Genomic DNA, 22,456 nt, shown 5'->3' with positions numbered 1-22,456 from the left:
GGAAGCCACTGTGTCTGTGGCCTGGGTAGGTTCTGTTGTAACAGTCTGTCGTTGGCCCAACTGAAGTTCCAGTTCTCTAGCAGGATGAAGTTTTGAGAGCCCCACCTCAACTGGGGTTCCACTGCCAGAGCAGCTAGTATTCCTGATCTAACAGAAATGAAAGGGGTCCAGATGGGAACGTACAGTGTGCGTTTTGCTCACAGTGACAGATGCACTGTGGCTCCTATCTGACCATTGCTGGGCAGCTCTGTGTCCTATTAGTGGTGCTGGCTGGGGTATGTGTACAAGCAGTGTCTTCCTGCAGTGTGTGTGGAGCTGGATGTTCAGAACCTGGCAGTCAACACCATCCTCCAGTCCCACCACATCAATGACATGGAGGGGGCTGGCAGCATGGGCATCAGTTTCGACGTGATCCAGCAAGCTTCCCTGGAGGACATGGTCACGGGCAATCAGGCCGCCAGCACCCCAGCCAGCTATGATGAGACGGCTCTCTGCTCCAGCACCTTCAGGTGCCTGCCCTCTTAGAGGGGACAATGGGGAGGCCTTAACTTCTGCCCATACTTTGGTTCCAGTGCCAGAGCAGCTGGTATCCTTGGCCTAATGGAAATGAGGGGGTCTGGCTAGGGATATAGAGTTTGCTACACATGAGGAACTTATTCACAGTGGCAGGTATCCTGTGACTCCTGTCTAACCCATGCCCACTTTATGCTTTCTAAGCAGTACTCTGGAGCTGGGAGCCCATCCCAGGGTACCCCCTATGTCTGGGGCAGCCCCTGTGATTCCCATGGAAGGCACAAATTCAGCACATAACAGGAAATAAGTCTAAAGATTCTTACTACAGGTCCTGTAAGAAAGGTACAGTGTGTCAGGAAGGCAGCCCTCTGTCCCAGGTGAGAGGAGGCAGTAATACAGAATCAGAGCATATGTGTGTCAATGAGTAATATACACTCGGGCAAATGACTGAATGGTCCATTAAAGGAAATGGCCGGAAAGTAGGAGGCCCCATCTGTGAGACAAGGTGGGGAAGATGCCTCCGAGTTCTCTCTGGCCAGTAGCATAAGCCACAGGTGATGTTGTGAAGCCAGGCAGCAGCCTTTGCTGCTTACTCCCATCACAGGTGCTGTGACATACTCACTGCCCTCTGCTGTGCTTCTTTAGAAGGACAAGAGCTTGTCTTGCACGTCTTTCCTGGCATGGGCATCCAGTGAGACTTACTGAATTATAATGGGGTGAAATGGAGAAAAGTGTGGGGCCAGAGATAAAGTTTGGATAGTGGCAGTTGGGGTTGGTGAAAATGAGCTTTGGTGGCAACAGCAGTACCAGGCAGTAAAACATCCTTCTGTACCTTTCTCTCAGGATCCTAAAGAGCATGGTGGTGAGCTGGGTGAAGGAGATCACACAGTACCACAACATCTATGCTGACAACCAGGTGATGCACTTCTACCGCTGGCTGCGGTCACCAGGCTCTCTGCTGCATGACCCTGCCCTGCACCGGACACTGCACAGCATGATGAAAAAGCTTTTCTTGCAGTGAGTACCTCACCTCTGCTATGAGCCTCTGGGATGTGTGGATCCCAACTCCAGGGGCATGGCACACAATAACTGGAAGGGCCTAGGGCAAGTTTAGCTGCTGGTGTGACTCTACACGTGCATCCTTCCACAGGGCTGGGCAGTGCATCATGGTTGTGTCCCTTGTTTGCACTGTGTGTGTTGTAGTTCACTTTACTTGTTTGTTTTAGTTCATAATGTCTCACAAGCTGCCTTGAGCTCTGTCACTACTGAACCTAACTGGGAGTGACTGGAGATGCAGAAAGGACAAACAATAGAAGACAAACATGCAGAAAGTTGGGGCCAGGTGTGCTGGGTGCTCAGATGGAGATGCACAACAGCCTCGTTGCTTTTTTACTTCTCTTCTCTTTACTGTGCTTTTCTCTATCTTTAAAACCTTCCTTCTAAAGTCTTTCTTCTTTTCCATTCTTTAAAACCTTACTTCTAAAGTCTTCTTTTCTATTCTTTAAAGTCTCTAGCCTTAGACTCACACTGTCCCATGTTCTCTGTTTAGCTTTCTTAAAGTCTTGTTGCTCAGACTTGCACTGTCCCATGTTTCCTCTAATCTCTAGCATAACTCAGCAGCAGCATCATTCTCACAAGTAGCCCACCAATCAATCAACCCATCAGAAAAAACCCCCATCAAAAAAACCTTCCATCAATCCCCCATCAAAGCATTCTCCTTCAGTGAGTCTTTTATATCCAGTGGTAAACAAGGAGGAGGAGAAATAGTTCTCCAGGAGGGGCGTGACATTGTAACAAGAGAAACATGCACTCCTACTTCTTTCTCTGAAGTAAGCAACTTAGGAAAAGCAGCTGTGCTGCATTTTGCCTCTTGATTTCTTCTGCAGCTAAGGCGGTGCCAAACTCAGCCTGCAGATCATTGAGCACAATTGTGCTTATGTCAAATTCTCACAGGCTTCTCATCATCCACTCCCCACAAGAATGCACATTGGGAAGCTGTGTGTGTATACCATACTAATGGACACTCAGGCTGTGTCTAGTCTTGTGCTTTTAGAAATAAGGAATTGGTGAATGGCTTTCTGAATATGGTCATACACCTCTATCCATACAAGTAGTACTGTTGCTGCTGGCACAGTGGCTCACACCTGTAATTCTAGCTACTCAGGAGATGGAAATCAGGAGGATCACAGTTCAAGACCAACCCAGGCAAAAAAGTTTGCAAGACCCTATCTCCATCAAGAAAGCTGAGCATGGTGGTTCACCTGTCATCCCAGCTACACAGAAAGTATAAGTAGAAGGAATGCATTTCAAACCAGCCTGGGCAAAAATGCAAGGCCCTATTGGAAAAATATAAAGGGCTGGAGGTGTGGCTCAGTTTGTAGAGCCACCTGCCTAGTGCAAAGCCCTGAATTCAAACTCTGGTTGTGCAAAAGAAAGAAGGAAAAAAATGAAAGAAAAAAAAAAAAAGTACTGTTGCAGGTCCAATAGCCATCATAACCAGACAACTTGGTCAGTATTGCCAAAGAGCCTTCCGTGAAGGCTAATGATTGAGAATACTGTCCCACCTTGTGCCTCACACGTATGGCTGGGATCATTGCCGCTCTTGCAGGATGAAAATGCTCTCAGTGTCTTCTTACTTTATGAAATGAAGTCAAACCTTCTCTTCATGTCCTTTGCCTGTTTTTCTGTAGTTCTGTTGGTTTTTCTCTTATTAACATTTTTAAATATATTTCTTCAGCAAGGACAGACATTCTGATGTTAGTTTTCTCTTATTAAAAACTACATTCGATTTTTTCCTCCATTTTTTATTATTGTTATGGTGTGTTTCTGCCATGTCAAGACATGGTGATGCCACCTATTGTCACAGCTACTCAAGAGACTGAGGCAAGAGGATCTCCCGAGTCCAAAAGTTCAGGGCCAGCCTGGGCAAGATTTGTGCCTGGTTCTAGATCTCTACTTTTCTTACTCCAGGGTCTAAGTATAGTTAGGAGACTTTTCCACTTCAGGATCATCAGAGTCTTCCTCCTGGTGTCTCTGTTGTCATTTTGCACTGTAACGCCTCCTCCATTGGTTATGAACTTGCTTTACAGGCTTATGGCTGAGTTCAAACGCCTAGGATCATCAGTCATCTATGCCAATTTTAACCGCATCATCCTCTGCACAAAAAAGCGTCGGATTGAGGATGCTATTGCCTATGTGAAATACATCACCAACAGGTGAATGAAGGGGGCATCCTGGTAAAACAGCCACTGTGGGTTTGTAGAGATGTTCTGGGGTGTCCCCATGGCCAGATGGGAGAGCCTGAATAGTAGCAGAGCACATATTAAGGGCCAAGCAACACCAGCATGAGAAGGAGTGGCTACTGTGACCATGGCTAATCATCACAGGCCACTTATGTGTCAGGTACATTGCAGAGTCTAGAACACTCAGGGAGTTCCTGCTGTTGGTAAGAAAGTTCAATAACATGCTGGTGTGTAGCCCTTTCTTAAACATGGATATGAGCATCCAAGAGGACTAGGGTTCTAGTGTTCAGTCATGCAGAACTCTCAGCTGTTGAAGCCGGGTGTTGTAGTTTTGGCTTCAGGAAGTGATGCCTGCCTGCATCCATGTTCCTAAGGCTCCTTGGGCCCAGCCAATTTGTAGCCAAGAGGCCCAATGTAATGACCAGATGAAGCCCTGGTTTATAATGGAAGTTTGTGCTCCCAGGGTGCATTCATTCATCTGGACCATGGGCGAAGCAGTTCCCTAAGTGCAGAGAGATTGCTGATGAGGCACAAGGAATTTGGGTTGATCTAGCTGTATACAAGTGTCACAGCAACTTTGAGTCACCACAGAAAGAAGGTGGTACCCGGCCCATAAGGCTTATTACTGAATATTAATAATCTTGGGAGGTAGAGGTGAGACGGTCTCATTCCTAGTCAGTATACACAATACAAGACCAAGTGTTCTCCTGCAGACCTGCTGTGCCTCTGTCCACACAGGACCCAGAGGTCCATGGTGAGCTTTCCATCTGTCACTGTCACAGTGTGCTGACAAGGCTGCCTTAACCTAAAACACTGTTTCACAAAGTCACTTGGGCCCTGGGAAGGACGGGCCTCCTGTCCAGGTGTGCTGTGGGTCAGCTCCAGTAGTCAAGGTGCTGAAGTGGCCAGGCCAGACCACACTGAGAAACAGGTGCCCTTCCCCCTCAAGCCGAGAGCAGGTAGGGGATATAGCAGCCCTCTTGGAGGAGCAGTGGTTTGGGCTGCTCAGCTGCATTCAAGAAGAGTACAGTTAGCCAGGTGCCTATAATCCTAGCTACTTGGGAGGCTGAGATTGGGAAGATTGTGGTTTAAGACCGGCCTGGGCAAACAGTTCATGTGATGTCATCTCAAGCAATAGCTGAGTGTGGTGGTGTATGCCTGTCATCCCAGCTACGGAGGGAAGCGTAAAATAGGAAGATTGTAGTCCAGGCCAGCCTGGGCAAAAAGCAAGACCCTATGGCCACCAGACAAAAAGGGCTGGATGTGTAGCTCAAGCAGTAGTGAACCTGCCTAGCAAGTGCAAAGCCCTGAGTTCAAACCCCAGTGCTGAAAAAAAAAAGAAAAGTGCTATTGAGGATCTCCTCCCTTTGTCCATTCTTCATTTCTCCCCCTTTGTGCAGAGTCATAGGAAGGCCAGCTTGGCTGATAGTGTAAGAAGGAGGAAAACTTGTAGACAGTGCTGCAATGAGGCCCAAGGTTGAAGCAGTGGACCTCTGGGCCACCCCACACGTTAGCATCCAGTTTCCCTCCGGGTAGCTGACCACCTAGGCAGTCTTCTCAGTATCCTAGGAAGTCTGAAGGACAGTCTGCATCCACTTTAAATTCCTTTGTAAGTAAAAGGAGGGCAAGTAGGTACTGTAAAGGAAAAGAAGGGAAGTGGAGAACAAAGGAAGCTGTCATGTCACTTAAGCAGTGTCGTTTTGGATTCTTCGCAGCATCCATTCTAAAGAGATCTTCCATTCCCTGACAATTTCTTTCTCTCGATGCTGGGAATTCCTTCTCTGGATGGATCCATCTAACTATGGTGGAATCAAAGGAAAAGTTTCATCTAGTATTCACTGTGGGCAGGTAAGAGCTGGGTCAGTACTCTGAAACAACTGGGGCCTCATTCACCTCTGAAGCTGGTACTGTGGGCTCAGAACCTCCTGCTAGCAGCAGCAAACACTGTGTGCTTTGAGGGAAAGATTAGGAACACACAGTCAGCTCACAGCATAGCATCAGCCCTTGTAATGGCAAGGAGCTTGCCATGGGCAAAGGCTAGCAAAGCTTAGGAGGAGGAGGCTAAGGAGGTCATGAGGTACAGTCATGCAGTGGAGAAGGAAGTGTGCAACAGCCATGGTGCTCCCAGCAGGATGGCAGGCACCCTGAGAGCACAAGCAGCTCCATCAAGTGATGGGAAGCTAGGAGTCCAGCACAGGCAGGCAGGTGGGCAGCTGTTGCAGAGGGTGGGATTCAACATTAGTGGGGATGGGAGAATAACACACTATGGGAGGACCAAAGCAGGTAGAGCCCAGCCAGTGTCAGGGCAGCGGAGGGACCCCAGATGAGCAGCATTAGTGGGAAGACTTGGGGATGGAGCTGGGGGCCAGCAGGCTAGATGTGATGGTGCCCAGGTGGGAGCGGTGCCTGGGGTGAGTTGGGGGGGGTGCCACGTGGGGAAGGAGAGTCACATTTGGCAGGTCACATGGCATCTGTAAGACATGGGTGGTCACATGATACCAGAGCTCCCAGGGAACAGGCAGGAAGGGTTGAAAGAACAGAGGCCCATGTCTTCAGTGAGGTTTTCAAAGGACTAAGAGGGAGCCACCAGTGAGTGGGGCATGGTGGAAGCTGGGGCCTCAGGAGTCAGGGAATGCTCTTCAGGAAGGAGGCTGATGACGGGTGAGGCCGAGGTCATTCTGGACACCGTGGCTCCAGAAACTTTGGCAGGAGCGGTTCTGGTTGGAGTTGGGTTAGAGACCAGACCTTACCATAGGGGTTCTTGAGGAAGGTGGGAAGAAAGGAAGTGCAGGCAGTGTATACAACACTGAGGAGAGTGCAGGAGTCCGAGCAGGCAATGTAGACAGGAGCATGGTCAGGGCCAGTGGCAGGGTGTTGGTGTCTGCATGTAGAGGTGAGTTTGCTGTGCTCAGAAGATAGTCCTCTCCTGAAGGTATGTCTGCAGTAGAGCTGAGCCTGTGTAGAATTCTCACCCTCCTCTTTCCTTTAACATGGGGCCCACTAAGTGGCCCTGAGCTCCTGGCTCCAGAGAGCTCCTGTTAAGCCTCCTGAGTCCTGGGACTACATGTGCACAACCCCGGGCCCAGCTGAGGAAGAGCGTCTTAAATGAGGAAACTGGTTGATTCTCCCTCTTGGGTGGTGGGAGTTGAACAATTTTGAAGTGTTTCCTGAGAGGGTATCACAGTCCCCAGCACCTGAGCGCACCAGGCACACCCCACAGAGCACTGGTCCTTGCACCGACAGGACTTACTTGGACTTGGGAGACCCAGGCTTGAAGGGATCTCTTTCCTGGTGTCTGGCATGTTGCTGCCCCAGTGCATGCAGGGATTATCTTTGTGTTACAGCAGGACTCCCAGACAGGGAAGGGGGCCAAGGATGATCAGGATGACGAGGAGGAGGAGGAAGAGGAGGAGGAGGATGGTGTGGAGGAATCAGAGGTGGAGGACTTACTGGAAAACAACTGGAACATTTTGCAGTTTTTGCCACAGGCAGCCTCCTGCCAAAGCTACTTTCTCATGATTATTTCAGGTGAGCTCAGAGCTGGGGTGGGGCAGTCAGTGAATAGTTAATGAAAGTGGCTGTGGCTTCATAGTGTGGGAGGGAGATGTGAAAATCTGGCTGGGTGGAACCACTGCCTTCTCTCCCCACTCCAGCATAGGGCCTCACCCCAGGACAATGGGAGTTTCCTCGGTCTTCCCTCCAGGGCTCTTAGGAAGCCCATGGGTGGGGAGCAGCTGTCCCTGGGGTTGCCACAGGGGTGTTCCCAGTTCTACTCCCCAGATGTGTTTCCAGTAGCGTGTGGCATACATTCTCTGGGAACTTATGTGAATGTACACACAGTAACAAAGCCAACCCCACGAGCTAGCCTCTGCGGCCTCAAGTTCTGCTGTGGGAACTCCTGTGCTGTGGCTGGGTCTTAGGGTTTGGTGTTTGCAACCAGATCATCTAGGTTGCTGTGCAAATGGGCACATAAATTAGACCCCTTTGGAATTGAGAGCCATTCATTATTAAGACAATAGTTGATGGTGAGCATGATAGGTTAAACTGTCAGCAGATAGACACACCTATACAGTGGAGGCAGTTCCATGTGTGGTTACTTGTATCTTTGTCTGTCACTCCTTTACCTTTTTAAGTTGTCTCCTAAGTGTTGCAGATGTGTGGACTCAGAGGACCTTTCAGAGGGCAATCAGCTTTTGCTGTTGTGGGGAGCCACTTTGACTCACTGCCCAGCATAAAGACTTATGGAGGTTGCCCTATTTATGCACTGCTCTAAGGATGAACTTAGGCATCAGTAAATTCCCTTTGTCATTTCTCTAACTGACTTTAGGCTCATCTAGGGGGCAGATAAAGCCATCACTAACACATTTCAGTCGCATCTGTCTGACGGTCTGGTCAGGCACAGATTTTGGAGCACTTCCCAGCCACAACTCTCAGGGCCTGCAGCCTGTGCCTGCCTCTCTCTGCAGCATACATTGTGGCTGTGTACCACAGCATGAAGGATGAGCTGAGGCGCAGTGCCCCAGGCAGCACGCCTGTGAAGAGGAGAGGGGCCAGCCAGTTCTCTCAGGAGACTGAGGGGGTAGCCGGAGCCCTTCCTGGTGAGCAGTCCCTTGTTGCAAGAGGCCATTGCTGCATGCCACAACCTCATCCTGTTGTGCGCCTGTGATGGTCCAGGCAGATGGGTGGGAGGTCCCAAGTACAAGGGTGGGCTGAATCCCCTCTGCACCCTTACCTCGTCCCAGGAATGATCACCTTCTCTCAAGATTATGTGGCGAATGAGCTCACTCAGACCTTCTTCACCATCACTCAAAAGATTCAGAAGAAAGTCACAGGCTCTCGGAACTCGACTGAACCCTCAGAGATGTTTCCTTTCCTCCCCGGTTCACACTTGCTGCTCAATAACCCTGCTCTGGAATTCATCAAATATGTGTGCAAGGTGAGGGCCACATGTGAGTTCCTCAGTCATTCCACCAGTATTTGCCATTGCCCTGCCACATGCAGCCACTGTGGAAGCATTTGGGCTCAGGTGTGACAAAACAAGAGATGCCTTGCCCTCATGGAGCCTAAGCCCAATGGGGCAGACAGTAAACCAGGAGGGGCAGGTCAGATCAGAGATGGTGCTATGAAGAGGAGATCTCTGAGGGACAGGCACAGAGGCAGAGGCCCTGGGGTAGGAGAGCTGCTGTGCTGGTGAAGGTCACAGCAGGCCGGATGAGGGGGCTCTCGAGTCATTTCACTGATGAGCTGGATGAGGAGCTACAGCTGAGTTCTGAGACCAAATGAGGTGACATGAGAGCTTGCTTTCTGGGAAAGGCAGGCCAGTCCAGTGAGGGGATTACACTTGCAGGGGCCAGGCAGTATCATCCCTCTCAAAGTACTTACTGTCCATCCCTGCGCTTCGCCCTGAGACCAAATGCTAAATATCAAGTCTGATCGCGGGGAAGAAGTGTTAGATCCTCTGTTCATCTTTAAATGCCTTATTTTTACTAAGGTATAATTGTGCATTTGTGAGACCGACAAGGCACATAGCCCTCACCCTCTACCAGAACTCCAAGGTAGAGCATTCCTTCCACCACCTCAGCCCTGGCAGCCACTGCTCTTGCCTCTGTCCCTCCCAGAATATCATGAGTGACCTCCTGTTATGTAGCTCTGGGGCTTCGCCAAATACACTTGGGATGTGTCCAGCTTGTGTGTCAAAACATCTTTCTCTATTGCTAAGTAATGTCATGTGGAAGAACCATTCTCCAGTGGAGGGACATCTGAGTTGTGTTCACTTTTTGGTGGTTAATAATAAAGACATTATACACATTCTTGGATAGTTTTTGTTTTTCCAGTACTGGGGTTTGAACTCAGGGCCTTGTACTTGCTAGATAGACACTCTATTGCTTGAGCCACACTTCCAGCCCTTGTATAGGTTTTTGTGTGAGTGTAATTTCCTTTCTCTTGGGTAACAGCCCAGGAGAATTGCCAGACCATACTGGCAATTCTCACATGTTTGACTGTGAAAGACTGTTTTTCTTAAGTGGCTGCATTTCACAGTAGTGTGTGACTAGAGTTCCACCCGTTCCATGTCCTCACCAGGACTTGGTATTGTTCACTTTGAAATTTTGAGCTATGCAAGTAGGTATGTATGTAGTGGAATTTCATGGCTTTGGTTTGCATTTCCCTGAGGAGTAATGGTGGTGAGCAGTTTTGCATGGGCTTGTTTACTATCGTTGTCTTTGGTGATTGTCCACATCTGTTGCCTGTTATTAAAAATTGGGGGAGGGGTTGTTTGTGCTCTTAAGGATCCAGCAAGGACTTTGCACAAGCTGAGCAAGTACTCTACACTACTGAGCTCTACCTCTAGCCCTTGTTTTTCTTATTGTTGAAAATTCTTTACGTATTTTTACTTTGAGAGTTCCTTATATATTCTGGATACAATTCCTTTATCAGATATTATGAGTTGAGTCTTTGGTGTCATATCTTAGGAGTTTTTGCTTTAAGGACACAAAGATTTTCTCCTGTTTTCTTCTCCAAGTCTTATAATTTGGGGTTCTACCCTTAATCTGTGGTCCATTTTGCAACTGTTTTACAGTGTGCATGTTGTAGACTCAACTTCCTACTAAGGGTATCCAGTTATTCCAGAGACTTTCCATTTAGAGATCTTTGTGTCTTTTCCAAAACTTAATTGATCCTATCTGTGAAGGTCTATTTCTGGGATTACTGGTTGGAAGCATAGCTCAAGTGGCAGAGTGCCTGCCTAGCATGCACAAGGCCCTGAGTTCAAATCCCAGTACCACCAAAAAAGGAGAGAAAATATTTCTAGATTACATATTCTTTTTTGTGTATTGGTGGGTTCAGCTACTAGCATTTGCTGAGGGTTTTCATGTCTGTGGTCATGATGGTTTGTGGTTTCCTTGTGCCCTTGTCTGGTTTTGGCCTCCTAGGATGAGTTGGGGTCCCTTTCCTCTTTGGTTTCTGGAAGGTATTGTGTAGAATCAGTGTCGTTCTTTCCTTAAATGTTTGGTAAATTCACCAGTGAGTGGAGAACTCCCACCACAGAGAAATGGCTCTCCCCCAGACACTTGTAAAGGGGTTGAGGAAGGGATGAGATGACACTGAAGAACTGGAGCTTAAAGAGGGGTTCTGGCCCAGACAGAGCAGCAGGGAGACTCTGGGCACTGCTTCCTAACAGGCTGTGGTCTGCACAGGTACTGTCCCTGGACACAAACATCACAAATCAGGTAAATAAGCTGAGCAGAGACCTGCTCCGCCTGGTGGATGTTGGTGAGTTCTCCGAGGAGGCTCAGTTCAGAGACCCCTGCCGCTCCTACGTGCTCCCTGAGATGATCTGCCACAGCTGTAATTTCTGCCGAGATCTGGACCTGTGCAAAGACTCCTCCTTCTCCCAGGTGGGCCCTTTCTGATGATCAGAACCTCCATGTGTCTGAGACAGTTGGGGCAGCCTTACAGGTCTGCTGTGTCCACCCTCACGGGTTATACCTGCTGCCGCCTCCACTGGGTCTTCTGTGGATTAAAAGCAGACACACACACACTCCAAGCCACTTTACTGTCACATGCCAGGACATTATCCTGGCAAAGGTCAGCAAGGTGGGAGGCTGGGGCTGTGTGGAATACAATCACCTGTCCTCCTGGTACAGCATTCCTCTCTAGCCCATCCTTTCCTATTCTGGGGCCTCTAGTGGAGATGCTGCCAACTGTGCTGTTGCCCAGATGGGTTGTTGCCACCGCTCACACTGACCACTCATTCCTCTCCCTGCTCCCCAGGACGGGGCCATCCTGCCTCAGTGGCTCTGCTCCAACTGCCAGGCTGCCTATGACTCAGCTGCCATTGAGTTGGCCCTGGTGGAAGCCTTGCAGAGGAAGCTGATGGCCTTCACGCTGCAGGACCTGGTGAGCTCTGTGTAGTGGGCCCACAGTTTTCTGGATGCACAACTGGCACTCCAGGAAGCTGGAGTATGCATAGGTCCCAAGTCTTCTAAGGGAACCACTCAGCAGTTAGTCCTCACCCATGTGTCCAGGACAGTCTTGCCAAGGGCCATCTAAGCAGAAGCCTGAGGGACATGCCCAGGTAGCCATTAGGGGATGGACTGAGCTGGCCTGGGCACAGAAAGCCCCCAAGACTTAGAATATGAGGTGGGGTACCTAGAGCAAGGTGGGCAGTACTGGGGAAGAACTGGCAGTGTTTGGATAAAGTCTTGCATTTCATCCCTGAGACCTGACATGTGTGCAGAGGGAAGCAAGGCTTGCTCTTGGCTCCACAGATGTACCCTTTCTCAGCAGCCTTAGGACCGTGGGCAGGGCCCGGCCTGGTGATGAGCTGATCCCAATAGTGCTGCTCCCTTGTTTCAGGTCTGCCTGAAGTGCCGAGGAGTGAAAGAGACCCACATGCCTGTGTACTGCAGTTGTGCAGGAGACTTCGCCCTTACCATCCACACTCAGGTGTGCTCTCCCTGATAGGACACAGGTCATTTGTACCTCTTCTCTATCTGGAGCCAGGTGTCATTGTATCTCTTTGTTCCTACAGATCTTCATGGAGCAGATTGGAATCTTCCGGAACATTGCCCAGCACTACAGCATGTCCTACCTCCAGGAAACCCTGGAGTGGCTGCTACAGACAAGTGCTCTGTCTGGCCCTTAATAAGCCCAGGCCAAGAACATCTTAGCATCTGTACCAGGCACTCTCTGCTCCAAGTGGCCATGTCATTGACTACCTGAGTTTGCAAACTCATAACCACAGTCCAGAAACAGAGGGTGGACCACAGAGAACACTCAGGAAGCTCAGAGGGGGCATGAACTGGCTCCATCATCAACAGTGCCTTCTGAAGCACATCATGAGAAAAGAAGTGCCTCTGGGTCCTGACGGGATCTTTCCTGCTGAATAAACATGTTTTGAGGCCTTTGCTGCTTTTTGTACCCTGCTGGGTGAGGCAAGACAGTCCTTCCAAGGTGCCCCCACCCACCCCAGTTCTTTGTCTTGCCTCCTGTTCTAAGCCTGAGGTTGGGCCTGAGGTGAGATGGAGAGTGCAGATATAGATGCAGGGTCAAGTGGGTTCCATGGCCTTGGTGGGGCTGGAATCTCATTTGTTCTATGGGGAAATTGGCCCTCCCCATAGCCTCATGGGAGCAGGATTTGAGCCACTTTCCAGGAATCCAGACTAAATGTGGGCTTTTCTTTCTCACATCTGCAGACCCTTTGTATTCAGAGCAGTCTAGAGGGGAGTGTCTGTTACCCAGTGCCCCTAACAATGAGGCCCAAAGTTCTGGTGCAGGTAGGGCATCTGCCTACCTGTTCCCTGCTCGGCTGCCCTCTGTCCACCAGACTACAGCAGGGACATCTGGACCCAGCTCACCCTGGCCTGAGGGCCAGGAGCAAGGGCCTATGTTGCATGTCATGGACTTTTTCCTGTGTTAAATTCCTGGCTTTTAGAAAAATACCTCCTCACTTGCAAGATTTAAGACTCTTAAGTGGTGAGAAAGAGTGATGGAGAGAAGGAAGAGGAAGTGCAATCATTGTAGTCAGGGGGTCAGCTTCAGAGTATCCGCTCAGGGCCTTTGACTCCCAGGAACCACCCACCTCCCAATGGACTGGGAGGGGCCCTGAGGCTGCCCCTCCCCCCAGGGCTTGTAAGTGGGGGTTTATCTCCACCCCCTTGCTAAGAGTGGGTGCCTATGAGCTCAGTGGAGTGTGGCTGTCTTCACTTCCCACTCCATACAGGGTACTGATCTGGCTGGACGACTGGGGCTCTTCACTAGTCTCAGGAAAGAAGAGAATTTATGTATCTCACTTTCAGCTATGCAGCACTGTCCACTTCCTTGCTGGCCCAGGCCAATTTAGCAGGGCAGCAGGCAAGTATTAATTGCTAATCATAAATTCAGAAACCACATAAGCCTCACAAGGAGGAGACTCTACTGTGACCCCTTAAATTTGTTCTTGCTGTCTAATATCATTGGGCTGTTCTTTTTCATTTGAATTTTACACTCTAGATCTCTTTAGAGTGCCATTGTGCTGGGAGCCTCAGTCTCTGGAGGAAGACTTAATATCTAGCATCTGCCCATCAGGCTCCGGATGCCTGTGGGAAGAAACCGGACACCACTCGGACCTGCTTGCTTGGAATGTGGACTGAGCCTATCTGTGCTGGGACCTCTGGAGTGGAGTTCAAATCAAATTAGTGGATGAGGGCAGGCAGAGGGAGCTGGCTAACTAGGTTTCCTGGAAGCAAAGCCAGAGAGATGAGGATGAGGGGAACCAACAAGACTGCCCTATAGTAGGGCAGGGTGGCTCAGCACAGCCACAGGCGCCAGTGGACTCACTCTGAGGCCAGCTTAGGGGCTCTAAAATAAGAAACCTGAACCTCTGGCCTTGGTTCCTGAGCTGTGGCCAGAGACCCAAGTGGAAAGACTGGTTTCTGTAAAACTAGAGCTGGACACCTCATGAAGCAAACACGTAACATGGCACAGGTGTTTGGTGACCTGTGGAGGCCATGCCCAAGGAAGGGAGGGCTTTATGAGTGTTGGGAGCCTGTACCCCTGCAAGCTACCTGGGAACACCCCTAGGTGTGAAGACCAGGAGCTCATACATGGCATTCCACATGCAGACTGTGAATCAAACAACAGAGATTGTCCCTTCCACTCCCAGCTCTTTGGCCACCCTAAGACAGTGTGCTGGCCTGTGAGATGGAATGCCTTCTGCTTCTGACACTCATAGGCATTGCACCTATCAGGGAGCCAAGCTCTGGATGCCCAGCAGGGCCTGCCTGACCAGCGCCCTAACAGCCAACAAAGTAACCAAATTACCCTCCAGCCCTGATGTTACTGCTGGCTTTGTCCTTGCCCTGTTCCCTGTCCCCTCCCCCATTGCAGAGGTTCTGAACATGGCCTGGTCCCCTTAGCAGATGTGTGGCTGTGACCTGGCTAGATGTGCACCCTGTACTCTGTACCCAGAAGAAAAGTGACCCAGACCTAAGACACTGCAGCCCAGCTTTGACCTACAGGGGCTTAACCATTCCGTATTCCTGGGCTCACAGCTTTTCCCCAAGGAACAAGACCAGAAGGCTTCCAGTCACAGGTTTATTGAACGCTGGGCATGCTGTAACTTCTAGGGGAAGGGCATGGGCAGAGTTTTATAAATGATTGGGAGGGCTTCCCCATGGCCCCAAGAGCAAGGATGGAGACCCTCAGAACTCAGTTCTGATTTGGGGCCCCTGGAGGCTGTGTGAGAGGGTAGTGGGTGTGCAGAGTCAGCTGGGGAGGAGGAGGCTGCAGGAATCTGCTTCCCTAAAGGGGAGGGTGGGAAGGCAGGCCTGGGGCAAGGTCTGGTCCCTTGCACAGGAGTCTCTTAACTCAGTTATAGGGAGACACTTGGCTATTGTGGTGTGTAGGTCCTCCTCAGGGCTGCTAAGGCAGCAGAGGCTCTGTTGCTGGGCCCTATCCGGCCCAGGTCTGCAACACAGCAAGGATGGGGAGGTCAGAGTTGGGCCAAACCTTTGTGGTTTGTGGGTGTGAAGTCCTGTTGGGGAGGTTCGGAGGCTGGAAGCCTTTGTTCTATATGCTGATCGAGAATGTCCACCATCTGCTCAGACGGGGCAGAGATGGGACAAGGCCGTGGGGGCCAATCAGTCAGGCCTAACTTTGCCCCTTGTCCCGAGGTCGGCCTTCCTGGCCTGATGGAGGGTTGGGTGGCTGGTCCTGGGAGTACTGACTGGGCAGGGGAGGGACCTGGCCCAAAACAAGGGCAAGGGTCACAGGCCAGCTACTTGAGGGATGCCTTGGTGTACACACCTTGTCGAATTTCTTATGGCTGTAGACCTTGTTTTTGTTCATGAATGTTAGCAAGATCCAGTCACACAGGAAGGAGCCCTGAGGCCAGCAGACATCAGTGGGTAAGGGAATGGAGAACCTTCCCACACCCACCCAGACTCCCGAGTGGGTTTCTTACCACCCCAATGGAGGTCAGAGCAGTGGCCAGATTAATGATGGTGGGGATGAGACTGAACTTCCCTGCCTGGGGAGAACAGGCTTGCTTTAGACCTTCGCAGGCTGCTTGGGGCCGTAGTGGGGCTGGAGGGAGGAGGTGCAACGAGGAACATGGAGCTGGGCCAGCTTGGGTCTGAGTGGAGCCACCATTGCAGACAGGGCTAGCTGGCCCCAGCCTCTTGGCTGCATGTACCTGTCCATGCACGATGACATCAATTCGAATCCCATAGGCTTTGATGAGCATGCGGGTGGTGGTGCCATTTGTATTGTAATACTTGGCAAACCTAGAGGAGATGAACAAGTAGCAGAGTTCAAGTGCCCTGTTCCTGCACTCTCCCTCTTTAGGGCCACTTCTGGAGAACAGCCAGGACAGGCAGTGCTGTCTCTCATGGACCCAGGCATCCTGAGGACAAGTTACCTGAAGTTGTAGCCTGAGGAGGCAGGAACGTGCTTGGGGTCAAGCCTCCGGAAGGAATACTTGGGGTTGCACTCTGATTCAGACAGGTCCAGGTCACAGTCCCAGTTGATGACCACCCCAATGACACCACCCTGCAGAGAAGGAGCAGAGAGAGGAGGGCTAGAGAGACAAGAGGTCCTCTTGAGTGCAGGGTATGGGTGAATGTCCAGCTTTAGAGTCATGATGGGCTAGCACCAGCGTGGGACCAGGTGTTAGTAATCGAGCAGTATGCACATGTGGGTCAGGCAGATCACATTTCTGTCCTCTTGTCTAAACCAGGCCAGGCCTGGCCAAAAGTCCCTGGGCAGGAGACACTGGCATCCAGCCCCACTGTCCCACCTACTCTCACCCGCACCTTGTGTGCCAGCTCTGTGAAGTTCTCCCCTGCCTGCTCTACAATGAAGCCCAGCCTGAAGATGGGACAATAAGGGTCAGAGTCCTGGTCAAAAGTGCAGCGCTTCAGGTAGTCGTCCTTCTGGCTTGCGATGTTGCCCCTAAGGAGTGACAGAAAGCAGAGACCTGTACCCAACACCTCACTCCCAGCGGGAGCCCCCACACTGGCCAGGCACCCTGCCCCCTCTGGCTCTTACTTGGAGAACTGGAACTTGGGGTAATGGATGCTGTTCTTGATGAGGATGGTGAAATTTGGGGCCATTTTACCCAGAAACTGGCTGCAGAGGCACAGATAAGGGTTTAGTCTCCCCTGGCCAAAAGCCCCCCACCAGGAGGAACCTCTATCCTCTGACCCGCTGCCTCTCTCCTCCCCCAGCCCATCTGGGCTCAGTTTCGGGGGTCAGTGAGTAGAAAGGAGCAGGACAATGGGGTTCGATAGGCCTGCACACCTGACAGAGGCCCCATCCTCCACTGGGCACCAGGCGGACACCTCGCAGGTTTTGGAGGCCCCATGGTAATAGGGCACACAGCGCCCAGTCCGAAGCCCTGCGGGAGCAGACACTCTAAGCTGCTGGGGGGTGAACTCTGCTCCCTCCCCACGGCCCCGGATGCACACTGACCATTGCCTAGCATGTCCAGCTCCCCGGCCACGCAGTCGTCATCCGAATGGCAGGTGGCATCGTGGACCCTCATGCTCTAGGGCGAAGACTGCTGGATCAGTGATGGACCTTTGCAGTTGGCGCGGGCCTCCCCAGCCGCCCTCAACCCGCCTCACCTCCGGGCAGGTTCCCATGGTCTGGAAGGGGGTGGCCTCGATCCTGGTGATGATGCTGAACACGCTGCCCCCCTAGACGCAGAAAGAGGGGGCTGTGGGCCAGGCAGCTCGCTAGCCCTCATTCCACCATGGCGCGGGCCTGGGGCGGGGCGGGGGCGCGCCGCACCTCTGGGGGCTTCACGTATTCCTCCACGTCCCACACTTTGTGCTCGGACGTGGTGATCCCCTTCACCTTGGTGATGATGGAGCTCTCGGGGCCCGTCTCGCTGTCCTGGTAGCTTTTCTGCACGATGAACACGTACCTGCGGGGCAGGGCGGCGCCGGCTCCGGAGGCGACCCGGGAGGACCAGGGTCCCGACCGACCCCAGGCCCCGCGCCCCGATCTCCCCATCCCGTCCCGTCCCCGCGCCCCACGCCCCGCGCACCACACGAAGTAGAGCAGAATGAGCAGCTGCACCGCGCGGTACACGACGCCCAGGCGCCGGTTCCTCACCACGATCACCTTGGGCGTCTCGTAGTCCCAGAACGCGGACCAGCAGCCCCGGGCCAGGCGCCGAGCCGCGGCCGCCCCAGCGGGGAGCTTGGGCTGCGCGGCGGCCATGGTGCGAACCCCCTCCCCCGGCCCAGGCTGGGGCAGCTTTGGCCCGAGCGCCCCAAACCCGACTGCGCGGATGCGGGAACCGGTGGGAGCCCCACGCACGCCGCCTCCGGGGTGTGGCCTCGCCGCCCCGCCCCCGGGCTCTCAGACCCCCCACGCCCCGGGTCCCCGTGCCAGCCACCTGCAGGCGTCCCCAGGTGCGCCTCTAAGCCGCGGTCCTGGCAGCCCACTCGGCCAGAGAGAGCCAGGGCGTGGGGGGAACGGGGGGGGGCGGCTGGGCGAGGACCCCGGGGAACCTGGGGTGGGCGCCCGATGGGGTGGAAGGGGGACTTTCCAGACCGAGGAGGAAGCCGTGGCGTAGGTTGGGAACCCGGAGCCCCGCGCAGCCCGAGGGCTCGGGACCAGAACCCGGCTCGCTCCCTCCTGAGCAGCCCCTGGTTTCGACCCGCCCATTGGCGCCACCTTCGCCTGCTCCGGGTCTCATCGCTGTGGCTCCCAATCCTGTGTCCCCATTCCACTTTTTCTTTTTTTCCTGTGCCAGTCAAAGGTTTTGGTTTTGTTTGGTTTGGTAACTTTTTATATCCCCCCCCACCCCGCACACACACACCCCCGCACCTTTGCTACATTAGTTTGTAGCAAATCCTAAATCATCATACTATTTCACAAAGGGATAGGGTTTTTTTTTACGCATTATTTTTTTTGGAGGTGAAATCCACATAGCATACAAGTAACCACTTTAAAGAATTCGGTGACGTTGAGTGCTTTCTCGATACTGTGTAACCAACCGCCTCTAGGACTACATTTTCACCACCCCAAAGCAACGTCCCTACGCATTAGGCAGCTACTGCCCTAGTCAAGCACCTATCTGTCTTCTGTCTCAACAGAGTTTTCTGTTCTGGGAATTTCAATGCACGAAACCGGCTCCTTCACTTCATGATGGTTGCAAGGCCCGCCCACATTGTAACCTGTCAGCACTCCACTGCTTTTGATGACCAAAAAATATCATGATATGTGTGTACCTCGACTTTTAGGTGCTTCCGCCTTTTGTCAGTTGTGAATAGTTCTGTTGCGAAAACGTGGGTGCTTAAGTGTTCGTATAAACTGTTAAAAGTAAATTTGGTCAGACCCTGCCTTCAGTCCCAGGTAGGAAATGCAGTCTAATTTAGTATACTTTGTAACAAAAGGCTGGGTCTCAGCCAATCACAGGCTGCCAATTGTACAGCTCAGCCCTTTTTCAATCAGGCAACCACCACCTGTAACACCAACCTGCCTACCTTCCTCCCATTTTTTTCCAGCTCAGGAGGCTGGGGACCTCAACAGGTCTGAGTGCTGGCTGGCTCATGAATTAAACTCAATTAAATTTGCCTACGGTTGGGTTTGGTGTTGTCCTGCGTACTGTAACGCCAGCATTCAGGAGACTGAGGCAGGAGGATTGTGAGTTCAAAGCCAGTCTGGGTGACATAGTGAGACCCTATCTCAAAAAAAATTTTTTTTAAAGTTTGCCTGATTTTTTCTTGCAACAGAATACCTGTTTTCAATTATATAGGGCATGTACCTTTCAGCAGAATTTAAGGGTCCTGTGGTAATTCTGTGTTTAACTTTTTGAGGACACAGCACACTATTTTCCAAGCGGAAAATAAGTCGAGCCATTCATTTCACATTCCCACCGGCAATGTACAAGTGTTTGGTTTCTCACCTGGTTATCCATCATCCTAGTGGATGTAAAATGGTATCTGGTGATTTTTGGTTTGTGTTCCCCTAATGGTTAATGGTGCTGGTTGTCTTTTCTGGTGCTTCTTGGACATCAGGTAAATTGTTTGTGTTTATTCAAGTCCTTTGCCCATTTTTAAATTGGGTTGTCTTTTTTGCTGAGATGTAGTAATTATTTATTTTGGATAGTAGACCCCTGTCAGATCAATGATTTGAAAATATTTTCTTCTACTTTATAGGTTATCTTTTCACTTTTTTAGTAATGTCCTTTGATGCACAAAGGCTTTTTAATTTTGATGACTTTCATTTTGTTTCTAGGTATTTTATTATTTTGGATGTTATAAAATTATTTTATTAACTTCCTTTTCCGATTATTCAATATTACTGCATAGAAATATACCCGATTTTGTGTATTGATCTACCCTGAAAGTTTGCTGAATTTATCTTTTAGCCCTAATAGTTATTTATAGAGTATTTAAACTTTCTGTGCATAGGATGTCATCTCTGAGTAGACATAGCTTTGCTTTCTGCTTTTTCTCCTCCCTTCCTTTCTCCTTTTTTTTTTTTTTTTTTTTTTTGATCTAGTTTCTCTGGTCAGACTTCCAATACAGTTTTGGGTGGCAATGGTAAAACAGGCATCCTTGTCTTCTTCCTTAAGAGAAACCTTTCAATTTTTCTTTAGTTTTGGATTAGCATGCAAATTTTCAATTTTTTGCCATTGTGCCTGGTGTTGGGTGTGGAATCTTCATAAATGCCATTTATCATGTTGAAATGTTTGCCAGTTACTAGTTTTCTGAATCTCTTTATCATGAACAAGTATTGAATTTTGTCCATTTTTAACACATTAATTGAAAGGATCCTGTGTTTTGCCTGTGTATTCTATACTTGATCATGCTGTATAAATCTATTTTTAAACAATTTTTTGGCAAGACTAGGGTTTGAACTCAGGACCTCATACTTGCAAGGCATTTGAGCCACGCTTCCAGCCCTATATAATCCTTTTAATGCTCTTCTAGTCAGTTTGCTGTTATTTTGGGTTTGTTTTGGGACACTGCGTTTCCAGGCTGGCCTCAAACTCACTCATTCATGATCCAACTGCTGGGATTACAGGGATGTGCCACCATGCCTGGAAGTGTGCTGTTATTTTACTGAGAATTTTTGCATCCATCTTCACAGGGCATATTGATTTGTAGTTTCTTATCATTTCTGCCTTTACTATCAGGGTTTACTGATATTAATATCATGGAAAGATTCAAGAGGAAAGTGTGCCCTTATTTTCTTTGGAAGAGTTGAGAAGTGTTGGTGTTAATTCTTTTTTAAATGTTAACTTTTAAAAGTTCTAAATTTCAAAACTGAAAAGCATTAGAAGAGCAGGTAGCACTTCTCAATATTACCTAAAAAAAAAGGATATCACAGGAAAAGATACAGTCCCTTAAAAATTATAGATGCACGTGGGGTGTGGTGGCACTTAAAATCCTGGGGGAGGCGTCAGCAGGAGGAACTCAAGGAGGCTGGCCTGGGCAAAGGTAGTGAGGCTGAATCTCAAAAATGAAATAAAAACAAGGGTTCAAAAAAAAAAGCAAAACTTCTCAATTATTAGCAAATTCAATTCAGCAATATACAAAGTAGATTACGTCCTCTGCTCAAGTCTCATGCCTTGTATCTAGGAATTCGTGGTTAATTTAATATCCAAAAATTAATTTCTTTTCACGTTGTTGGGAACCAGCCTCAGGGACTTGGCACTTCCTAGGCTGCACCAAACCACTGAGCTATATCCCAGCCCTTGGTGTTTTTATTTTGTTTTTTTGTTTTTTAATAGAACTGTTTTATTTAACTTTTTAACAAAATGCAGTAACATTTCTTTCTCTCCTACCTCAGGAGGCCACCACTCCACGTCCTCATGTTCACATAAGCCCACTTTCCGCATCAGGCAATGCAAGAAGGGGGCAGAAAGTGCCGTTTTTGAAAGTAATGCCATAGAAAGAAGCTGGGAGACCAAAATCGGCAGAGGCCAGTGGGTTCCTCAGCTGGCACCCTGTCCAAAGGTCTGGTCCCACTCATCTGCACAGAAACTCTCCGGCACCTAGTGATACTGCTCTCCTCTCTTGGTAGTGACCCTCTTTCAATCCCATCTATGCTGGTGTCCTAAGCAGCTCATTTGAAACCGCTTTAAGAAATCCCTCCTTCGTGTATCTCTCTGTCAATTGCCCACCTTCCTTTAAGATGCTAAGCAACAAAACGCAAAAACAGAAAAGCTGTCAGTTTCAAAAGACCTTTTACAGAAGAAATCTCCTTTCCAGAAGTCACCTGGCCCAACATGCATAGCTGGGGACAACAGATTGTGAAAATAGGTCCAGCTGGCCATATCTTGTCATGTGTGCATTGACCACTTCCAGAACCTGTGCCAGGAGCTCAGCCATTTTCTTTTTTTTTGGTGAGCCTGGGGTTTGAGCTTTGACCTTGCAATGTGCTCTACCATATGGGCCACACCACCAGTTATGTTTCTGTGGTTATTTTGGAGATAGGTTCTCACAAACTATTTGCCTGGGCTGGCCTCAAACCATGATCTCTCCATCTCAGCCTCTCAAGTAGCTAGGATTGATTACGGTGTGAGCCACCGGCCCCCGGCCCCACTAGGCTCTTTTTTGTTCTGAAAAGCCATCAGGTGGCCAGCCATTTTCACAGATATTTCTAGAGGAAACAGTGTTTTCACCATTGATGTCACCTGTGTCAACTCACTGGCGAACATCCACCGGTGCAGCTGTCATGTCATCTACTTTGTGAGCAGT

At 50.1% G+C, this 22,456-nt stretch overlaps 2 protein-coding genes across 6 annotated transcripts in view; one reads left to right on the top strand and one right to left on the bottom strand.

Annotated features, from left to right (window-relative positions):
• Pole (DNA polymerase epsilon, catalytic subunit) overlaps positions 1 to 12,679 on the top strand; it is a 50,248-nt gene extending 37,569 nt beyond the window's left edge. The window contains exons 39-49 of one of the 2 annotated variants that reach the window (XM_074061323.1): positions 305 to 509; positions 1,357 to 1,530; positions 3,603 to 3,728; positions 5,471 to 5,603; positions 7,103 to 7,283; positions 8,222 to 8,353; positions 8,498 to 8,691; positions 10,949 to 11,149; positions 11,526 to 11,651; positions 12,111 to 12,200; positions 12,286 to 12,679. In XM_074061323.1, coding sequence (XP_073917424.1) covers positions 305 to 509; positions 1,357 to 1,530; positions 3,603 to 3,728; positions 5,471 to 5,603; positions 7,103 to 7,283; positions 8,222 to 8,353; positions 8,498 to 8,691; positions 10,949 to 11,149; positions 11,526 to 11,651; positions 12,111 to 12,200; positions 12,286 to 12,399 — 1,676 coding nt within the window. In that variant the 3' untranslated portion in view covers positions 12,400 to 12,679. Of the gene's footprint in view, positions 1 to 304; positions 510 to 1,356; positions 1,531 to 3,602; positions 3,729 to 5,470; positions 5,604 to 7,099; positions 7,284 to 8,221; positions 8,354 to 8,497; positions 8,692 to 10,948; positions 11,150 to 11,525; positions 11,652 to 12,110; positions 12,201 to 12,285 lie in introns of both variants that reach the window. The other variant, XM_020163505.2, reaches the window with a different exon arrangement.
• A 1,983-nt stretch (positions 12,680 to 14,662) lies between these two features.
• P2rx2 (purinergic receptor P2X 2) lies at positions 14,663 to 18,073 on the bottom strand. 4 transcript variants are annotated; one of them, XM_074061324.1, is made up of 12 exons: positions 17,785 to 18,073; positions 17,526 to 17,661; positions 17,360 to 17,431; positions 17,205 to 17,280; positions 17,034 to 17,130; positions 16,782 to 16,862; positions 16,547 to 16,685; positions 16,153 to 16,283; positions 15,928 to 16,018; positions 15,697 to 15,762; positions 15,540 to 15,617; positions 14,663 to 15,200 (listed from the first exon to the last, which is right to left on the bottom strand). In XM_074061324.1, exons 1-12 carry the CDS (start codon positions 17,958 to 17,960, stop codon positions 15,186 to 15,188), a joined length of 1,158 nt encoding a protein of 385 aa, XP_073917425.1. In that variant the 5' UTR covers positions 17,961 to 18,073; the 3' UTR covers positions 14,663 to 15,185. The 4 variants fall into 4 exon arrangements, 3 of the variants coding, with proteins under 3 accessions (XP_073917425.1, XP_020019090.1, XP_020019089.1); XM_020163501.2 differs by having other exon boundaries at positions 14,664 to 15,330; XM_020163500.2 differs by lacking the exon at positions 14,663 to 15,200 and having other exon boundaries at positions 15,256 to 15,617.
• Between the last annotated feature and the right edge of the window lie 4,383 nt (positions 18,074 to 22,456).

Source organism: Castor canadensis, chromosome 18 (assembly GCF_047511655.1).
Source record: "Castor canadensis chromosome 18, mCasCan1.hap1v2, whole genome shotgun sequence".
NCBI classification, from domain to species: domain Eukaryota; kingdom Metazoa; phylum Chordata; class Mammalia; order Rodentia; family Castoridae; genus Castor; species Castor canadensis.
The sequence above is the reverse complement of the archived record's forward strand: the minus strand, read 5'-3'. Positions and strand labels throughout refer to the sequence as shown.

What these genes read in the sequence shown, in the direction of transcription:
- P2rx2 (XM_020163500.2), bottom strand. Translation starts at nt 17,960, where the DNA reads ATGGCCGCCGCGCAGCCCAAGCTCCCCGCTGGGGCGGCCGCGGCTCGG. An exon ending in TCCTCAGGCTACAACTTCAG is followed by an intron (nt 16,019 to 16,152) that starts GTAACTTGTCCT and finishes CATCTCCTCTAG; the next exon opens with GTTTGCCAAGTATTACAATA. An exon ending in CTCTGACCTCCATTGGGGTG is followed by an intron (nt 15,618 to 15,696) that starts GTAAGAAACCCA and finishes TGCTGGCCTCAG; the next exon opens with GGCTCCTTCCTGTGTGACTG.